General features: G+C 33.2%; 1 protein-coding gene across 1 annotated transcript in view; it reads left to right on the forward strand.

The window, feature by feature from the left end:
• The window catches only part of PHLPP1 (PH domain and leucine rich repeat protein phosphatase 1), a 296,309-nt gene that overhangs the window by 176,091 nt on the left and 99,134 nt on the right, over positions 1–21,084 (forward strand). The window contains exon 4 of the mRNA XM_051969911.1: positions 13,029–13,195. Coding sequence (XP_051825871.1) covers positions 13,029–13,195 — 167 coding nt within the window. The remainder of the gene's footprint in view (positions 1–13,028; positions 13,196–21,084) is intronic.

Below are 21,084 nucleotides of genomic sequence, written 5' to 3' on the forward strand. Positions count from 1 at the left end.
AGAGTACAATAAATATAGAAAAGAAAAACCGTCCTTGCTGTCAAGGAGCTAACATTGTCAGTGGTAAGAGAATACATGCAGGATGCAATGTAAGTCACACGGAAAGGCCCACTGAGTGTAGTGGCAAAGCAGATGATAATTTGTCTTCTTTAATGTTGTTTCCATTGATAAACTCTGTTGGTTTCTGATGTTGAGCTATTTGTCAATGTCAAAGATTTTGGTGGTTACAACTTTATTTTCCAGTCTTCAGGAGCTGTGACTGGAGTAATTGTAGAGGTCACATTGGACATATATGGACTTTATATATTTTGAAAACAAAGCCTTAACCATAGAACTTTTAACTCCACAAATTTGTAGCATAATTTGTTCAGCTTTTTGGCATTATTCAAGAAATTCCAAGACTTTTGTTAATTTAATAATTTGATTCCAAGTCATGATAAGCTATTGTTCTTAGGTTGTAACAATTCCAAAACTTTTAACTTACTCTCTTTGCCAGTGGTAGAGTGAAGCTTTGCATAGAAGGAAATGAACGCCTCAACTATATATCCTCCAAAAAGAGATTGTTATTTACTATTTTTAGTAAGACTATTTTTTTCACCTTCAGCCACATTCCTGTTGAATATAAGCTTACTTTGGGAGACAAAATTAAGGAAAGAGAAGTAACTCTTTCAGAATATTTTAATTTTGAAATTAAATGAATAAAAGTTTGGTTGGGCAGTCAAATAAGGTTCTTTTTAGTATAATCCACAATTTTCCTATTTTATCTTTTTTTTTTTTTTTTTTTTAAGCCAGGGAGATTGCTAAGGGACATTTTCTGATCAATGTTAAGCACTTTCAAAATAATTTATATTAGGTCATTCTATATGGTACACAAATGGAAGAATTTGTATTCCAGAGACTTTTTTCTTTATATGACAAAAAATGGAGAGGATTTTGTAGCTGTTTTCCCCTCTTTACTTTTCTTTGAAATGTTTCCTGATTTTTTGCCTTCTTAAAATAGTCAATTTTTTGAAGAAAAGGTTACATGTGTATGAATTACCTCTTAGCTTATTTGCTCCAGAACAATTTCAAAACCTTCCTCACTAGGTGATTTGATTGAATTGAATTCTTCTCTAAGATGTCCTTCCTTAGCATCATATTATTTGTTTGGGAAAATGAAATATATTTGGTCATACAAAGTATAATCACTTAATATTTGGTCTTAAATTTTAAAGTTTTATTGTGCCTTTTTATATATGTAATATAGTTATATTGCCTTATAAGCACCATATCCATTGATTCCTTCAATATAATGGTGAAAAAAAATTTAAACAAAGCCAACCATCTTTGATTGTGTCTGATGTATTTTGCATTCCACATTCATTAATTGTCCCCTATTTCTCTGTTGAGATGGAGTTGTGTTTCTTTATTAGTGCTCCAGAACTACCTTTTATCTCATTCTCTTGTCTCTAATTTGTATGTTTTGTTTTTTTTTTAATCTGTTCATTCAGGTCTTCCTATGTCTCTCAGAATTCCTCTTTTTTAATTTCTTTTGCTTCAGTAATACCTTATTGCATTCATATACCAGCTTTCATTTCTTTAAATTTGTTTTTTGGTATATAGATAGTTAAATGGCATTATGGGTAGAAGGCTGTACTTGGAAGCTAGGAAGTCTTGAATTTTAATCCTGTCTCAAATACTTTCTAGCTATGTGACCCGTGGAAAGCTTTTATCTCTCAAAGTCTTAATTTCCTCTGTAACATGGGAATAATAATCAGCATCTGGCAGAGGGTTATAATGAGATACTGTCTTATGATATCATATTCATAAAGTGCTTTGCAGATCTTAATGCTGTATAAATGCTATATATTGTTATTATTATGTCTAAGACCTTTTTTTTAACTATTGATCTCCTTGACCAAACCTTTCTTATTGAGCACCTATTGTACTAAGGCAGTACAAGGAAAGTATGAGAGAGATGGACAGGGAGAGTGAGTGTTTCTCTGACCATAAGATGCTTTTGACTCTCGGAAGATTTGAGGAGACTTGTGTGATGCACCTTCTTAATTTTTCTCCATGGACCCCTGCAGTGCCTTTAAATTTACTTGGAGTCTCACCTGGTAAGACCATATCTAACCCAGATGGATAAGCTGCATGAAGCAGGCATTGTGAAGCCATGCTGTCAGCAGTTCATGCCTCTAGCAGGCTATACCCTTCCTTGGAACCTATATCTGGTCAGCAGATGGTTACCCATTCCCCCTCAAGGCTGAGTGACTTCCTGTTATTGTCTTGGTCACCAGGACTGTGAATTAATCTTTTCTCTGGGCTAATATGTTTTTCTCTCATTTAGTTTTGATATAAAATCCCACTCACTTATGCTTGTGACCCCTTCCCCCACAAACTGAAATGCTTATACCAGGTTCTAACTTGATTATTTTATGGTACAAAAGAGTAGTCAGTTAGCTGTCTGTGACCATTTCATCTGAATTCTTCTTTCTTCCAGTTGGTGCCTTGCTTCTGGCCTGGTTTACCACATGCTTCTTTTTGGTGTACTCTTTGTATCTATAACTTTTTACAATCTGGAAACCTTGCAAAGCTCTGCCAGCTATCACCTGAGAGAATCAATCGCCTACATTGGAGATGTTTCTCTTGCACTTGCATTCCCTGCATGTCCAGACTGATCTGAGTGTAAGCATTAGTGTCATTTTATTTGGACCACATGTACAGGTTTGGGCAGAAATGAAATAAGTGGTAGCTGCTGTGGCCACCTTGGCAGGTTACCATCTTTCCACTACCGTCAACTATTTTTCCTAGAATATTATTGACAAGTTTCTTGGTGGCTTGGAAACCCCAAAGCGCCCACATAATATATTCTCATGTTTCCTACTTGTTAATAAGGGTTCTGTTCACTTATTATTAGTTAGCACATGTGGTAGTCCAGAATGAGGAGAGTTCCAAGACTTAAAGCTTAATATTTTCTTTTTCAATTGCCCAAATGTGTTATTGAATAGAGAATTTAGCCCTTTTATTTGATCTCTTTGGGTTTAGACCTAGTAGTGGTATCACCAAGATATGCAGTTTTAATAGCTTTTCAGACGTGATTCTATATACCTCCCAGAATAGTATCCCTGTTCATTGCTCTATCAACATTTCATTTATGTACCTATTATCCTATAACTTTTTAGGATTTTTCATTTCTTTCTTTTTAAATTAACTTTGCCAATTTAGTCGATGTGAGCTGGAACTTGTTACCTTCATTTGCTTTCTCTAATTATTAGTGATTAGAATATTTTCCCCTCCATGGATAGCTTGGATTTCTCCCTTTGAAAACTATCTATTCATATCCTTTTACCATTATCATTTGGGGAATAGCTTTTACTCCTACAAATTTGAATCAAAGGAATTATCAGAGGTACTTTCTGCAAATCTCCCCTCCACCAAGTTTCTTGTTTTTCTTTTGATTTTAGCAGCATTAGTTTTGTTTATGCAAAAGTTTTTTAGTTTTCTGTAACTAATATTGTGTACTTTATTTTCTGTGATCCCTTCTATGTCTTCTTTGTCCCCTATCCATAGATCTGATGAGTAATTTCTAATTTGCTCCTTTAATTTGTTTTATGAACTCAGTTGCAGCTTATTTTGGTATGGGGTATGAAATGTTTTTCTGTACCTGGTTTCTTCCACACTGTTTCAAGAAAAGCACAGAAAGGTAAATGGGAAAAAATATGTATTATTTAAAGGTTAAACTGTTTACATCCCTAGATTGGAAAATAATATCTGTAACTCTTGAGAACTCTATCTGTTACTGGGGCAAACAGAGGGGGGCATCACATGGACAAATCTGATGTGATCACATTAAAGAAAAAGATATTAAGGGGTAAGAATATATCTCTATTGGAAAAGAGGAAAGGGAATGTATAATAGGACAATTAGATCACACGAAGAGGCATGAAAGACCTCTAGGGAAAAAATGGGAGGCGGGAATGAACATTGAAACTCGATCTCATTAATTTTGGCTCTAAGAGGGAATAACTTAATCATTATCTCAACCCTTTAAAGAAGAAGGAGGAGAAAGGGAGAAAAAAAAGAGGGATAGAATAAAAGGGAGGAGGGTAGAAACACTAGGGAAAACGGTAACAGAAGTTGGGAAGTGGTAATAGATGGAGTGGGTTAAAAAAAAAAAACACTATTAAGAGAAGGGAAGGGGTGATATAGAATAAGGAAGTGGGTGAGGTGGGTAAAAAAAAAAAACTACTTAAAGACAGGGTGGAAAGAGAGAACAAAAGTATATAGAATGAAGAATATATGATAGAGAGAAATGTGAATTGGATAAAATAGAAGTGAATAGCAGAGTAGATTAAAAAACAGAATCCTTTAATATGTTGTTTACAAGAGACACATTTGACACAGAGAGACACATACAGAGTAAAAGTAAATGGCTGGAGCAGAATTTATTAGGCGTTATCTGAAATAAAAAAAGCAAGGGTAGCAAATCTGATCTCAAATAAAGCAAAAGTAAAAATAAATGTTATTAAAAGTGATAAGGAAAGAAAGTCCCTCTTGATAAAGGATACTGTAAATAATGAAGCAATAACAATATTAAATGTATATGCACCAAGTGGTAGAGCCTACAAATTCTTAGAGAAGATATTAAAACATTATAGGAAGAAATAGATAGCAAAACTATACTAATAGGGGACTTCAAACTTTCCTACTCAGAATCAGACAAAATGTAACCATAAAATAAACAAAAAAAGAAACTAGGGAAGTTAACAGAAGCTTAGAAGACCTATATATGATAGATATCTGGAGAAAATTGAATAGGGACAGAAAGGAACACATCTTTTTCTCGGCAGTAAATAGCACATACACAAAAACTGACTATGTATTGGGGCATAAAAAACTCATAATCAAATGTAGAAAGGCAGAAATAGTAAGTGCTTCCTCTTCAGAGCACAATGCAGTAAAAACTATATTTAATAATGTACCAAGGAAAGAGAGACAAAAAACCAATTGGAAATTAAATAATCTACTATTAAAAATAAGTGGATCAAACAACAAATTACAGAACCAATCCATAATTTCACCCACAATAATTACAATAATGCAGTTCTTAAGGAAATTTTATATCTAAATAGCTGTGTGAATAAAAGAGAAAGAAGAGATCAATGAATTGGACATGCAACTGAAAAAGCTAGAACAAGAACAAATTAAAAACTCCCAATTAAATAACAAATTAGAAATTCTGAAACTGGGACACTAATGCATTGTTAGTGTGGAATTGTGAAATTATCCAAACATTCTGGACAGCAGTTTGGAACTATGCCCAAACAATTGTAAAACTGTACATACCTTTTGACCCAGCAGTGCTATTACTGGGTCTCTATCCCAAGGAAATCTTAAAGGAGGGAAAAGCATCTATATGTGCAAAAATGTTTGTAGCAGCTCTTTTTGTGGTAGCAAAGAATTGGAAAATGAGTAGATGTTCATCAGTTGGGAAATGGCTGAATAAGTTGTGGTATATGAAGATAATGGAATATTATTGTATAAAAAATTATGAACTAGCTGATTTTAGAAAAAGCCTGGAAAGATTTATGAACTGGTGCTGAGCAAAACAAACAGAACCAGGAATACATTTTATCCACAAAAAAAAGATCAAGTATGAAAGACTTGGTTCTTCTCAGAGGTTCAGTGATCCAAAGCATTCCCAATAGACTTTGGACAGAAAATGCCATTTCCAACCAGAAAAAGAATTATGGAGACTGAATGTAAATCAATACATGCTATGTTCACCTCCCCCCCGCCCTTTTTTTTTTGTTATCTCTTCCATGTTTTTTTTTTTTTCTTTTTGCTCTGATTTTTCTCTCCCAACATGATTCATAAAGCAATGTATATTTAAAAAAATAAATTTTTAAAAACTTAAATTTCCGTGTGTATCTTAGCAGGTAGACTCTCAAATATTTTAAACTTTTCCATGTTGTTTTAAATGGCATTTATCTTTTATCTCTTCCTATTGGGTTTTGTTAGTAATATTCAGAAATGCTGTTAATTTAAGTGAGTTGATTTTATATCTTGAAATTTCACTGATATTGTTTCAGTTACTTTTTTGGCCAATTCACTAGGGTTCTCTTAATTAGCTATCTTAGAATCTTTAAAAAGTGAAAATTTTCTTTCTTTTTTGCCTATGCTTAGTTCCTCGGTTTCTTTTTCTTGACCTATTAATACAATATTTTGGTCTTGTCATTAATATTTTTTTTTTCCTTAATATTGGATCAGCCCTTTATTCTTGGTGGAAACACATTCTAGTCACATTGTATTACATTTGTGATATATTGACATAGTTTTCTTGCTAATATTTAAAAAAATTTTTTTTGCATCCATATTTATTACAGATAATAGGCATATAGTTTTTTTCCTTTGTTTTGACCCTTATTAGTTTAGAGTTAATTATTCTTTAAATGCTTAATAGAATTTGCTTGTTAATCATCTGGACCTGGGTCTTTTTCTTTAGAAATGAATTTATGGTTTGTTCAATTTCCCTTTTGAAGATTTAATTGCTTAGGTCCTTTATTTCTTGTATTAATCTTGAACATTTATATATGTTTGTAAACATCCATTTCATTTAGATTGTAGGTTTTATCGGCATGTAATTGATCCAAGGTTATTCTCATCCATTCAGTAAATCAACAGATATGTTTTAAGTACCTACTCTGTGGAAAGCACTGGATGCTAAGGTATTAGTCTTATACATACGATAAATAAACCCTCTTCACAAGGAGTTCACATTCTAACAGATAAGGTAATAAAGTGTTAATGTACAGAATAAATATAAAGAGAATGGATAGAAATAATTAAAGTCAAATGTAAGGTTGATTGAGTAGCATTGAAAGTTGGGGAATCAGATTCAGGCTGGAACAAATCTAGTATGAAATCCCTAATCTTTCAGTGAGCAGCCAGCAAGGAAATCTTCCACTTTTTTGTCAGATGGGTGAGTATACTTTAAATTTACTGGCAGAGACAAATTTGAAGGGAAAAAGAAGTAAGTGGAGGGTAGGATGCAGATAGGAATAAGGGTGACCCTACCCATTTTCCCTATTAGTGAGAGGAAGGAGTAGGATTGATTGACTCATATGTATAAAAACTGATATCTTTTTCCCCTTTTCATAAGCTGGACATACTTCTTTCTCTCTCCATCTTTCCTTGTTATTTCCTTCTTAAGTTTATTCCACGGATAAAGGCAGGGAAAATCCTAAGTTCTTAAAGTAGGAAAAGGACCATAGAAATCATCTAGTTCCAACTTCTTTCTGAGACCTGGAAGGTCCATTGATTTGCTCCATACTATATGGCTAATGAATGGCACTGCTGAGCCATTTCGCCTTGAGCCCTGAAACTCTTTGTTCCATGTTCCTTATATTCTGTCAGGTGAGCTCTTGGCATGATTCACAGTATTTTAAGATCAGACAATTCTTTTAGCAGTAAGATGCTTCATTCTGGGATTGTTGTTGTTGTTTTTTTCTTATTTTCCTTCATCTCTTTCTTGATGATGGACAGTTGTGGTGTTGGAACATTTTGTTGCTCATTTTCACTTGTGTCTTAACTCTTCATGACCCTATTTGGGTTTTTCTTGGCAAATATATTGTAGTGGTTTGCCATTTCCTTTTCCAGCTCATTTTATGAATGAGGAAACTAAAACCGATTTAAATGACTTGGCTCAGAATCACATAGATAGTATGGTTCAAGGCTGGATTTGAACTCAGTTGTATGATTCTTCCTGACTCAAGGCCCAGTACTCTATATGCTGTGCTAGGTCATGGGGCTTTGAATCCCAGACTTGGAGATTTACAGAATAGGATGTTAGAGATGTTGGAAATAATTTTCAATTGCATGCTGCCATCATTATGGACATTATGCCATTGATTTTTACAGCCCTGCTTGTGTTAGTCATTGGCTGAGTATTCCTTTTGTAGCCCAGAGTACTATGGAGCACATGGCCTGCAGACAGTGTGACAAGAATGGCAGCTGGAAGTTGTCACCAGTCAGAAATTATTTATATGTGATAAGGGGGAGTGAAGTGAAAATATGAGAGAAATGAGAAGAAGCATTCCATTTCCTCTCCTTTCTTCTCATGAGACTAGAGAGAGAGATGGTTTGTTTTGATGATAGCATAATGTACTAAAAAGAATACTGACCTTGAAGGGATTTGAGCCTCCCTTTTATGAATTGTAAGCTCTGTGATAGTGGCTACTTAACTTGACTGAGCTTCTGTTTTCTCACCTGTAAAATGAAAATAATAACATGCAACCTACTTAAGAGAATTGTTTTGAAAGATAACAGATAAACTTCTTCAGAATCATAAAATTGTATATTATAAATGCAAGATTGTGATAGTTCACATGAAGAATTGTGAACTAAGGCTCTAGTTCAGAAGATTCTATCCAAACTTTTGAGTTTTTAAAATTGCTGAATATTAACACTTTTGACACTCCCTTAAACATACCCCCTTCCCCTAAAACAACAGTGAATTTTACAGCTATTTTCACATTTAGTTTATAGGATTAAGCTAATCTCAATTTGATTTGAGTACTAATCCCTGTTTGGAGTCCTAAATCCATTAAAAAAAAATGATTGAAGATCAAGGGATTAAGAAGCTACTCAGCAAGTATTTATTAAATGCTTACTATGTGTCAGGCACCATTCTAAGTCCTGGGGATGCAAAGAAAGACAAAAGTAGTCTCTTCTCTCAAACAGCTCCTATTTCTAATGGGGGACATATAACAATTATATACAAGATATACTGGAGACAATCCCAGAGACAAGACAGTAGGAGAGGCAATACTAAAATGCAAACTAAAGATCTATTCTATGAAGTTAGCTAAGTTCTAATTGATTCTAAGAACTAGATTGTGTCTCTAGTATATGGTACCTGTATATTTTTTATTAGATTGTATCTAGTATATGGTACCTCTATACTAAAATGCATATTAAAGATCTATTCCATAAAGTTAGCTAATTGATTTTAAGAACTTTTATTAGGTTGTATCTCTAGTATATGGTACTTGTATACAGTAGGTATATATTGCTATAGTTAACATTTGTATCCTAGTTCTGCCACTTACTATTTGCATAATCTTCAGTAAATCACTTAATCTCACTGGGCCTCAGTTTCCTCATTTGTAGAATGAGGTGTCTGGACTTCTATAGCTCCTTCCAGTCCCAAATATATGAGCCTAAGAAGGATGACTTTATTGAATTGGTACTATTAGGTTCACCCATTTCAGTGACCATTTAAGTTTTTATGTATATCATTCTATGAAAAGGACAAAACCATTTAGAACTGTAAGATGCCTTAGGTAGAATCTAGTCTAGTTCTTATTGGAGTTCAACATTTTACACAAGTGGGCATTTATGCATTGTTTGAATGTCCCTGGTAATGTATCTTCACTGCTTCCATGGCAGGCCATTTCAATTTTGGACAAATTCAGTTTTTTCTTTACATTAAGTGTAAATCTTACTTTTGGGGGGAGGGGGGCATTTAATCATTTTATTAACAAAGCCAACAGGCTATTAAAAAGAATGGTCATTTTGCCATTTTTTTGTCGATCAAAGATAAACACTTTAACAAGGGTTTCTTGGGACTTATGATGGGAGACAATATGAAGAGGGGGGGGAATAGATAACAAAATGGCTTGACAAAAATCAAAGGAGGTAATCATCTTTGATACTATTGACAAAATCAAAGAGGGTAGTGCTCTTTGATAAATAGACCTTACAGATAAAAGACACAAAGAAAAAAGTAGTAAATCTGACTCTTGACTTCCCTAATAATTATTACTTTTTCTGTCACTGGGCATCAAGCAGAACAAATTTAATCCATCTTCCACATGCTAACTCTTAACTTGAAGATAAGCCTTTTTTTTTTCTTTAGGCTAAACATCTTCATTTCCTTTAAACTATTCTCATATTATGAGCAACATCTATCTCATGGCCCTTTTGTGCTACTATCTGTATACTCATTAATGTTTTTCCCTAAATGTTATACCTTGAATTGTTGCCTTCTTGTTTTGTAACTTAAATATAATTTATACTTAAGCAATTTGTAATTATGCCCAAAACGGTATAAAAACTCTTTTATTCAGCAATACTACTACTACTACTACTACTACTACTACTACTAGGTCTATACATCCAAAGAGATTTTATATATAGATTTATATCTATATGTACAAAAATATTTATAGCAGCTCCTTTTGTTCTGGCAAGGAACTGGAAATTGAAGGGATGTCTATCAATTCAGGAATGGCTGAACAAGTTGTGATATATGGGTGCAATGGCATAGTATTGTGCTATAAGAAATGGCAAACAGGATATTTTCATCAGAATTTGGAAATATTACACAAACTGATGCAAAGTAAAATGAACAGAACTGGGAGAATAATATATATACTATATACAGCAATATTGTAGGATGATCAACTGTAAATGACTTAGCTGTCCAAGACAGTTCTAAAGAATTTGGGATGAAAAAAATGCTATCCACTTTCAGAGAAGGAACTCATGGAGTCTGGATACAGATTGAAACATATTAAACTATTATTCTTGGATTTCTATAGTCTTTATGTTCTTTACAACATGGCTAATATGGAAATGTTTTGTATCACTATACATGTATGGTCTACAACAGATTGTTTGCCATCTCAAGGAGAAATAAGGGGAAGAAAGGATGGAAAAATATGGAAATGAATGTTAAAAGAAGAAGGGAATGAATGAATTTATCTTGTTAAATTGCTCTCTTGAATAGTTGGAATGTTTTACAACTTTACCAATGGTGTATTAGTGTCCCATTTCCCTCACATCCTTTCCAACATTTGTTTCCTTAGTGACTATTCTAATTCCTTCAATTTATTTTTTCTTTTCTTACTGCTATAGCTAGGATTTCTAGAACAGTATTGAATAACAGTGATGATAATGGGCATCCTTGATTCACACCTGATTTTACTGGGAAGGCTTCTACCTTATCCCCATTATAGATAATGTTTGCTGATAACTTTAGATTATTGTTGTTGTTGTTTTGGTATTTCAGTTGTGTTCCACCCTTTTATGACTGTATTTGGGTTTTCTTGGCAAAGGTACTAGAGGGATTTGCCATTTCCTTCTCCAGCTTATTTTATATCTGGGGAAACTGAGGAAAATAGGGTTAAGTGACTTGCCCAGGATTACACAGTAAGTGTCTGAGACCAGAATTTGATCTTAGGGAGATGAGTCTTCTTGATTTCAAGCACTACACTTAATTCACTTTACCATTTAGCTGTCCTTAAAAGGAAACCTCCATTTATTCCTATTTTTTTCTGGTGTTTTTAATGGGAATGAGTGTTATAGTTTGTCAAAAACCTTTCCTCCTTTTCTTGAGATAATCATGTATTTAATCAGTTTTGTTATTGATAAAGTTTTTCCTATTATTGAACCAACCTTACATACCCGGAATAAGTCCCACCTGGTCATAGTAAAATGACCACAATAAACTAGAAGGAAAAACACAATAAACTAGACCAAAAAATGGATTAATTTGATTTTAAAAAATTATTATTAACTATATAAATATTGTATAATTATATAAATGTAAAGAATTCTATAAAATATATAAATAATTAAATGATTCTATTTTAGAAGGGGGAAATTGAAGCCATCAATGAGATCCTTAATTAAAAAATCCCTAGGACCTGATAGGTTCACAAGTGAATTTCACCAGACATTTAGAGAATAACAGTGCAACATTATATAAACTATTTGGAAAATGAAGTAAAATCCTACCAAATTCCTTTCATAACACAAATATTGTGCTGATATCTATACCAGAAGGAGCAAAACAGAGAAGGAAAACCATAGATCAATTTCTCTAATGGATATTGATGCAAAATATTTAAATAAAATACTATTAAGGAGATTATAGCTATATATCACAAAAATCATTTTACTATGACCAGGTGGGACTTAATCCGGGTATGTAAGGTTGGTTCAATAATAGGAAAAACTTTATCAATAACAAAACTGATTAAATACATGATTATCTCAAGAAAAGGAGGAAAGGTTTTTGACAAATTATAACACTCATTCCCATTAAAAACACCAGAAAAAATAGGAATAAATGGGGGTTTCCTTTTAGGGACAGCTAAATGGTAAAGTGAATTAAGTGTAGTGCTTGAAATCAAGAAGACTCATTTCCCTAAGATTAAATTCTGGTGTCAGACACTTAACTGTGTAATCCTGGGCAAGTCACTTAACCCTATTTTCCTCAGTTTCCCCAGATATAAAATAAGCTGGAGAAGGAAATGGCAAATCCCTCTAGTACCTTTGCCAAGAAAACCCAAATATAGTCATAAAAGGGTGGAACACAACTGAAATACCAAAACAACAACAACAATAATCTAAAGTTATCAGCAAACATTATCTATAATGAAGATAAGGTAGAAGCCTTCCCAGTAAAATCAGGGGTGAATCAAGGATGCCCATTATCATCACTGTTATTAAGTTCTAGTTTTATTTATCAATTCAATGATTTTCTTACTTTCGATTTTCTTAATCTCTTTTTTGATTTTCAAGATTTCCAATTTAATTGAGAATTTTAAATTTGATCTTTTTCTAGCCTTTTTTTTAGTTACATATTTAATTCATTGATCTTTTCATTCTTTAATTTAGTGATACAGGCATTTCATAAAATAATTTTCTCCTAAGTACTTCATTGACTGCATCTCATAAATTTTGGTATGTTGTCTCCTTGTTTGTCATTCTTTTTAATGAAATTATTTGTTATTTCTGTGATTTATTCTTTGACTCACTCTCTTTCTTTAGAATTACATGATTTAGTTTCCAATTAATTTATACTCTGTGTTTTCCTGGCCCCTTATTGAATGTAATTTTCATTATGAACTAAAAAGGACACATTTACTACTTCTACTTTTATGCACGGGGTAGTGAAATTTTTATGTCCTAATATATGATGAATTTTTGTGAAATGACATTTCATAGTAATGATAATGAGTTATATTTTTCTCCAGGTTGCCTCACAGCGTATCAGCTCAGTGGACCTTTCCTGCTGTAGCCTGGAACATCTCCCTGCCAACCTTTTCTATAGCCAAGACCTCACTCATCTCAATTTAAAGCAAAACTTCCTAAGGCAAAATCCCAGTTCACCAGCTAGCAGAGGACTTGGTGAACTCAAAAGGTAAGGAAACAAAATCTTGTTGCTTCATGACTTTTTAAACTTACTTTTGAACTTGTCACATATACAGAACATCCCAAAGTTTTAGAGCAGTTTCTCTTCCTCTCTTCCATTCTTTCTGTCTAGGTAGATAAGGGACAGAGCAAGATAAAGAAAGAATGCAAAGATTTTTTCCATTCTCAATTTATGTGGCACCATTCCTTCATATATATATATGTCCTTCACCTAGAATTTTTAACTCCTTTTAGTTGATGAAAGTAACATTCTTGATTTGTGTATATTAAAAAGAGCAAGAACCATTCTTTGCTCTTAACTTATCCAGAAAGTATATAGTTAAATAAAAGCTAATAATTTTTGGTGTGACATCCTTAAATTGTAAATGTTTGTTCTGATTAAATTGTCTTAATTCTATAAAGACTGATCTCTAAAGATCAGTTTCTTTGTGAAATCACATTTCCTTAGAAACACAGAGCCAGGACTTAAATCTATTATCACAATGTTATATGAATTATAAGTGTGTATTTTAGGAGTCATATGTTAAAGAACTGAGATCTCAACCTGACCCTAACGAGAAAACAGGCATGGGACTTCATATCTTACATTGACTTGAGAATTTAGGATTGAATAGCATTTAGAGCTCAAAGGAACTATAGAAACCAGAAATTCAACCTCTCCATTTTACAAAGAAGAGGGAGGTTCATTGAGGTTAAATGTATTCATGTGGTAATGTTATAGACAGACCATTGGTTTTGTTTGGACTGTAGTCACTTGGGTCCAAATTATGTTTCTATAACTATGTTAAAGACAATTTTTTCTTTATTAAAACAATAATTGCTGAGTCTGTGATATATCAATCACCATGGTCTACCATGTTTATTGAATGACAGTAATTATTGCAGAATATGATCCAGCATTTGAGGCCATTGTTTTTGCTTTTTTGTTGTGTGTGTGTTTTGGGGATGGGATAAATTTTTGGTATTTTATCATCATATTTATGTATATGATTTGCATATCTCATGCTTCCTTAAACATTTGTCTTTCTAGATTATTTTATCTGTTGCTTAAAATATCTTTAGCATGGGATTACTGAAGAAGGGGATACATGTGTATATTACTTTCATTTATATAGAGATTATAGAATGTTAGGACTGAAAGGAAGCTTAATTCATTAATACATTCAATAAAATTAGGGTAAGAATCTGTGATTGATATGGCATGTATTTTAGAAGACTGCATCTGTAGTCAAGAAACAAGCAGTTATCAACATTTATTATTCACCAAGCCCTGTGCTAAAAACCAGGAATGCAAAGAATGATAGAATTATGATCTTTTTCCTCAAGGAGCCCACATTCTAATGGGAGAAACAACATGCAAAAAGAAAAAATTGTACTTAAAAGATGTATAAAGTTTAAGTGGAAAGTGCTTTCCAAGGGAATGTCCTGGGCAGAATAAAGGAGGGAACTGGGAAAAGCCTCCTGCAGAAGGTAGGATTTGAGCTGATTAAGGAAACCAAAAGTTTTAAGATGATACACATTATAACTGAATTATGTGCGTGTGTTTTCCAACATACAAACAATAAAATTTACTAAGTGCCTGCCACACACAGATTTTTTTGCTTTGTGCACAAAGTTTCTATAAGATAAAATACCTTTCCCTACTGGGCTAATGGATATGAAATCTGTATGTAATAAGTACCTTAAATACTAAGTAATACATTGAATACATAAAAAAATGTTCAGAAATTGCCATGAAAGAAAGATGATTACTGATGGATGAGTTCAGAATAAGGGGTGTAGGAATAATAGAAAAAGTTTCAAGAAGGAAGTCCTTGATTTGGGCTAGAGGTAGAAATTCAACCGTTGTTGCTGTTGCGGTAAGGGGCAACATCCCAGGCATAAGGAACAAAATGAGCAGAAGTATGAAGGCAGGAAATGTGAAGTGTAAGCATGGGCATCAGATATCTAATTGGCTAGAGGACATGACGTGAAGTAATATAAGAAAAGGCTGTAGGAAGAGGGTGGCATTAGGTGATAGGGGATTTTGAATCCCAGGTGTAGAGAGTTTGAGTTTTATTGAGTAAGCAATCAGGAGTCATTGAAACAATTTTGAGTGGAGGGATAGCATGACCAGTCCAGTATTTAAAGATTGCTCTGGCAGCAGTACAGAGGATGGCTTTCTTTTTCTGTTTTGGGAAGGAAGAAAAAAGAATATAACACCAGTGAGGATTTGAGAGTTTGCACTTCAGAATTACAGTAGGAATAGTAACTTTTCACATTTATATAGTACAGTCAGGTGGAACCAAGTGCCTTCTGCATTACAACTCTGTGATTGTGTATGATAGATGGTATAAGTATCATTCTGCTTCTGTTTCTCTGTTACCTTCTCTACTTTGTTTTTTTTCCTCATCTATCTGCCTTAAAATGAGAGAAACTGAGACTCAGAGAGGTTTAATAAATAAGCCCAGGGTAATATAATTAGTACCTTTCAGAGACCTTTGGTTCTTATAATTGCAAGATAAGTTTTTTGTTAACTGTTTCTTTTTTGTTCACCTCCTATATTCCATTTAACTTTCCAACATGGAAAACTGAATAACTTGTAATGTCATTCACAGAAATAATGAAGTCAGAAAGAAGAGGTTAGGAAAAAAGATAAGCTCAGTTTTGGATCCACTGAATATGCGATGTTGATGAGACATCCAAATAATAAGGATTGTTGGGCACTTGGGGAGTTTTGAAATGCGTCTTGCTCCACAGGCATTTACCTGAAATACAAAGTATACGGATATCAGAATATTTTAGGTTCACTCTTCCAAAGATTTATTATGGGTTCTGGAGGGAATCTGGGGGAGAAACTGTTCTGAACCTAGAATTGCCCTTGTAGGATAGGATCATTAAACCATAACCCTTCCAGGTTGGCTGTATAGTGCCCAGAGGCCCACAGCTTTTTAGGAATAGACTCACATAATCCTAGGACCCTAGAGTTGAAGGGAACCTCAAGCTATCTATCATCTTTTAGGCAGGCAGGCAAGATCTCATTACTATCCTCCTTGTTCAGAATCTCTAAACATCCATCTTGTATCAAGGACTTGAAAGATCAGTCAGGTGTCACACTTGGCATCAGTGACATAAATCTCAGATTGTTACTGCATCCCTGATGCCAGGGCATCAGGCTTCTCTCAGAGCTCAGAAGAAGTGTTTTGTAAGCAAAGGCCATGTACTAGTGCTTCTCATTGGCTATGGACAAGTGTGCAGGGTCTCTAGGTTTTGATCTGAATTCCAGAGGCTTAGTTGACAAGAAAAATTTGATTATTTGAGTATAGCATGCAAGTTAGTAAATACAAAAGATGTAGGCTGTGAATTATTTTAGAATTTAGGAGGCTGTTTATATTGTTGATCCTTTTTTCTCTGATCCCATTACAGCCTGCTTGGATTTGTTTATTTATTTATTAATAAGTGAATAAATAAATAAATAACTTTTTATTGACAGAACCCATGCCAGGGTAATTTTTTACAGCATTATCCCTTGCACTCACTTCTGTTCCAATTTTTCCCCTCCCTCCTTCCACTCCCTCTTCCAAATGGCAAGCAGTCCTTTACATGTTAAATAGGTTACAGTATATCCTAGATACAATATATGTGTGTAGAACCGAACAGTTTTCTTGTTGCATAGGGAGAATTGGATTCAGAAGGTATAAATAACCTGGGAAGAAAAACAAAATGCAAGCAGTTTATATTCATTTCCCAGTGTTCTTTCTTTGGGTGTAGCTGCTTCTGTCCATCATTGATCAATTGAAACTGAGTTAGATCTTCTCTTTGTCAAAGAAATCCACTTCCATCAGAATACATCCTCAAACAGTATCGTTGTTGAGGTACATAATGATCTCCTGATTCTGCTCATTTCACTTAGTCTGCTTGTATTTAAAAAAGGAGATTTGCATATATGATAAAGGAGAGTATCAGTTTTAAAAGGCAGCAAGACAAGGCCTTTTAAAGTATGTATAGAAGATTTCTTCTTAAACTAACTGGGTATCTGCCAATTTGCACTATATACTATCCTTTTAAAAAGTGTCCTGGCCTAATTCATGCCCCCTAGAAGAGTCCTTGTCACATTATGGACATAAAATTCTTTCAGATGCAGGTTCAAAGAACAAATAGAGTGTGTTAGACCACAATTTGACAGGCACAGAAAATTAGTTATGCTTCAACTAATTCTAGTTCTTGTAATAAAGAGTAAAATAGAATGGAAATCATTTTGCTTTTAGGGGGGATTGGATCTGATTAGGAGCAACACAGTCTTATTTGTTTTAAAATAGCCAGTTTACCTAATATCCATTTATCCTGGTAAAGAGCCTGTTTGTTTTAAATCACTTTGTAATCTTAATGATGGAGAGGCATGGTGCTTCAGAATTGACCACTACTTCTTGGCAAATATTTTGACTAGATTGCTTCTTCTACTTCCTTTGGTTGGGGGGGGAGGGTAGCATGGGGGAGAGCAGAAGGAATATTTCTATTTTTAAACTCAGGTACAAATTAACAATTTATGGTTTATGAGAGATATTAAAGAGCCTTGAATTTGATATGTTTATCATGGAAAACTTTCACAATCCATGCTGCTTTGTAGGATTTTTTTTTTTTTTTCCTGTTGCTATCTGTGTGGGGGTGGAAGTAGGCTGGAAACGTTGGTACATAAGGGAAGGGTGACTGTTTTGTCAGGCATCTCTCATTTGAGTAAGCTGGTTTAAAGCCCAACTGAGTTATTCACCACCCACTAGTAAAGACTTTTTTTTTTTCTTTTTCTAATGAACCAAGATAAGCATTTCTAGGCAAGTGTTCATAATAGCACTATTTACAAGTTTGTATTTTTTCTTTTTTTCTTGCAATTAAAATTAAGATATTTAAGAGTGTGACATACTTTTAAAAGGCATTAATGCAATCTTTTATATTTAAATAAAGTGATGATATTCCTTTTATTTGTAGCTACTTAATTTCATTCATATTTTCATGTGTATTAAATCATATAGGTAAAACATAGAGAGTATATCAATAAAAGAAAAGCTTTATTAAAGAACTTACACCTAAGACCAAAGAACAATCTATCCCCTTAGTTTTTGTGTTTTTTATTTGAGCATAAAGATATATATAAGGCTCACAGGTAGAAAGGGTGTCTGAGCCTATTGTGTATGTTCATCTTGATAAACTGGGGAGGGAGATCTGGATTGTCTCATTGGCCACATATCTCAGCCATTGCAAAGTTTCACAGTTGAGAATTCTGGGTCAATAGGTTCTAAAATGTTTTGGGATCTTTTTTTTAAACCTTAAAAAGTTTTCCCATTTTTCACAGAACATTTAAATTGGTATTCGTACCAGCCTTCTAAATTAGGAAAGATGGCATACTGATTTTATCCATGGGTCAGCAGTTAAGAAAGAAAATATTGTTCTTGGAGTTATAATTATTTGTTTTTCCTTTATTGGCAAAGGAACTTTTCAAGCTCTAGTTTTCAAAACACAGGAGCAAAATCAGAGAAATTTTTGTGTGTGTGGTTGTAAAGTTTTTTGTTTTTTTTTCCCTGAAATTAAATTTGTGACCAACTAATGACCTTAATACTTACTTACTTCTGCTCAGTTTGGAGGTAACAACTCCTTTAAATTAAATCCGGCTTCATTCGTTTAATTTCTCTATGATTTCAGGCAAGTGACAAGTCTTTGGGTATCAAATTCCTGGTTTGTAAAAGAAAAAGCTTATAAGGCTTCTTTGAACTCTAATTTTATGTTATTATGCCTTGAATATGTCTCTTTTAAATGATTGATGCTATCCTAGTAAGAAGTTTAATATTTTCAGTAGATAACATTCCTTTTAGAAGGCAGAGGAAGACTTGCTGAGAGCCACACAACTAGTACATGTCTGAAGATGAATTTGAATTCAGGTGCTCTTGACTCCAAAGCCTGTGCTCTGTCTGCCCCTAATCAGGCCCCTAATCATTCCTTTTTAAAAATTAAAACTTTTAATAATTGAAATTTAAAAACATATAATTCAGGAATTAAAAAAAAATCCTTTCATAGTTGTTTAAGTCAGGAACTGAAGAAAATACTTTTCAGGCAGTTCGAGATTAGAGATATTTCTGATAATTTTCTTTATCCTCTCACCTGTCTCTGACTTTTTTCTCCTTTCATTTTTTGTGATAATCATAATAAAAAGACAATTTGGTATTCTGCATTTCATTGTTTGCTAAGGAGACCAAAATAATGAAGACAAACAAGATTAATTTTATATTTTGAATTGGCATATCTTCTTGCTGATTTAAATCCAATGAACATATTATATTCTTATCATAGGTCATTATTTTAAATTTGTATTTTAATATTGGATCCATAATAATATGAATCTTTCTGCACAACATTAAGTTAAGTGTTCAAAATTACATTTTATCAGATATTCTGATTAATTTCTTTTCATGAATGTTTCATTAAAATTGTTGTCTATTGATAATGATTCAATGACAAAATATTCTTGAAATTTGCTATTAGTTCTGATATTGGTATACTTACTAGATATCTTGAAAGCAGTATTGTGAAGTCAAATGCAAAAACACAGTTGGAATATTCCAAAGATATCTTCAGCAATTTTTTTTTAGGTTGTAAACTTTTCTGTCTTGGAAAGTGTTATTTTTTTTTAAATATTTAAATTCAAATGTAGTTAGTCATACCACTGTGGAAATAATAGATTTTTTAATTTGCTGAAGGGCTTCAAAGGGAAATGGTGATAGACTTCATACAATGGTGTTTAAAAACATCAACAAAAACAAAAATAACCATTTAACTCTAGATGTTGGGAATCAAATAGATTATGAATATTTTTTTTCCATATCAGTATCAATGTAATTTTTTCATTTGATGGCAACTTTTTTATTGAATTATTTTGATTTCCTAAGGCAAATGAATCTATTGTCTCTGGCCTGGGTAGGTTAGCTGGCAGAGAGGTATAGAGGGTGGCCAGTAGAAACTTTTTTGGGAGACCCAATGAATATTTATGACTTTATTTTCCAGGTGAGTGCAACTGCTATTAGCAGAATTCAAATGTGTTTCAAGGTATTTGTTAAAATACTGATTGTTTGTGGAGCTGTGGATATGACTTATACTGTAATTGATTCTGAATCAGTCCAAAGTAATGACACACGTCTACACCAAATAAGTCTTAGATTTTCATAATAAGCCCTTTGGGTTTAAATTTTTTTGGTTTCCCTTTGCGTTTAAATTTTTTTCATTCTTTCACACATTCATTCCACAGTATGCAATAACCTTAAAAAGATCTATTCATATTAACACTGTTGAATGTACTACTAGTTTTCAAGAAGAAGCATAAGAGAAAGAATGACACAGTTTTGCTTATGCTCCAGCTCTGATATTTACCAGCTTTGTGAACTTGGGCAGCTCAATTAGGTAGATTAGACTTGGAGCTAAGAATGCCTACTACAGTTACTTACTAACTGTGTGAACCTGAGCAAAGTGTTTAAATTTTCTTACCCTGTTCCCTCATCTGTAAAATGGGAATAATAATAGCACCTACCTCCTAGAGTTTGAGACTCAAATAAGATATTTGCCTATTACTTGGATCATCTTAAATGTGTGTGTATACAAATATATATTATGTATGTTTATTATTAAATAACTTAAGTTGAAGCTTTTTCCTTATTCCATAAATTTTATTTTATTCTGTTTGCTCAAGTGAAAAAGTCCAAATAGCAATCATATGTTGCATACCTGCTTTAAGAATCAAAGATTATATAAAATCCCCTTTAATCATATATATAATCATATATATAAAAGAACTATTACTGTTATACATACAGCAGCAAGTATTGACATTTATGTAGTGCTTTAATGTTTGGAGAACAT

The sequence above is a fragment of the Antechinus flavipes genome, chromosome 1 (genome assembly GCF_016432865.1).
Source record: "Antechinus flavipes isolate AdamAnt ecotype Samford, QLD, Australia chromosome 1, AdamAnt_v2, whole genome shotgun sequence".
Taxonomy (NCBI): Eukaryota; Metazoa; Chordata; class Mammalia; order Dasyuromorphia; family Dasyuridae; genus Antechinus; species Antechinus flavipes.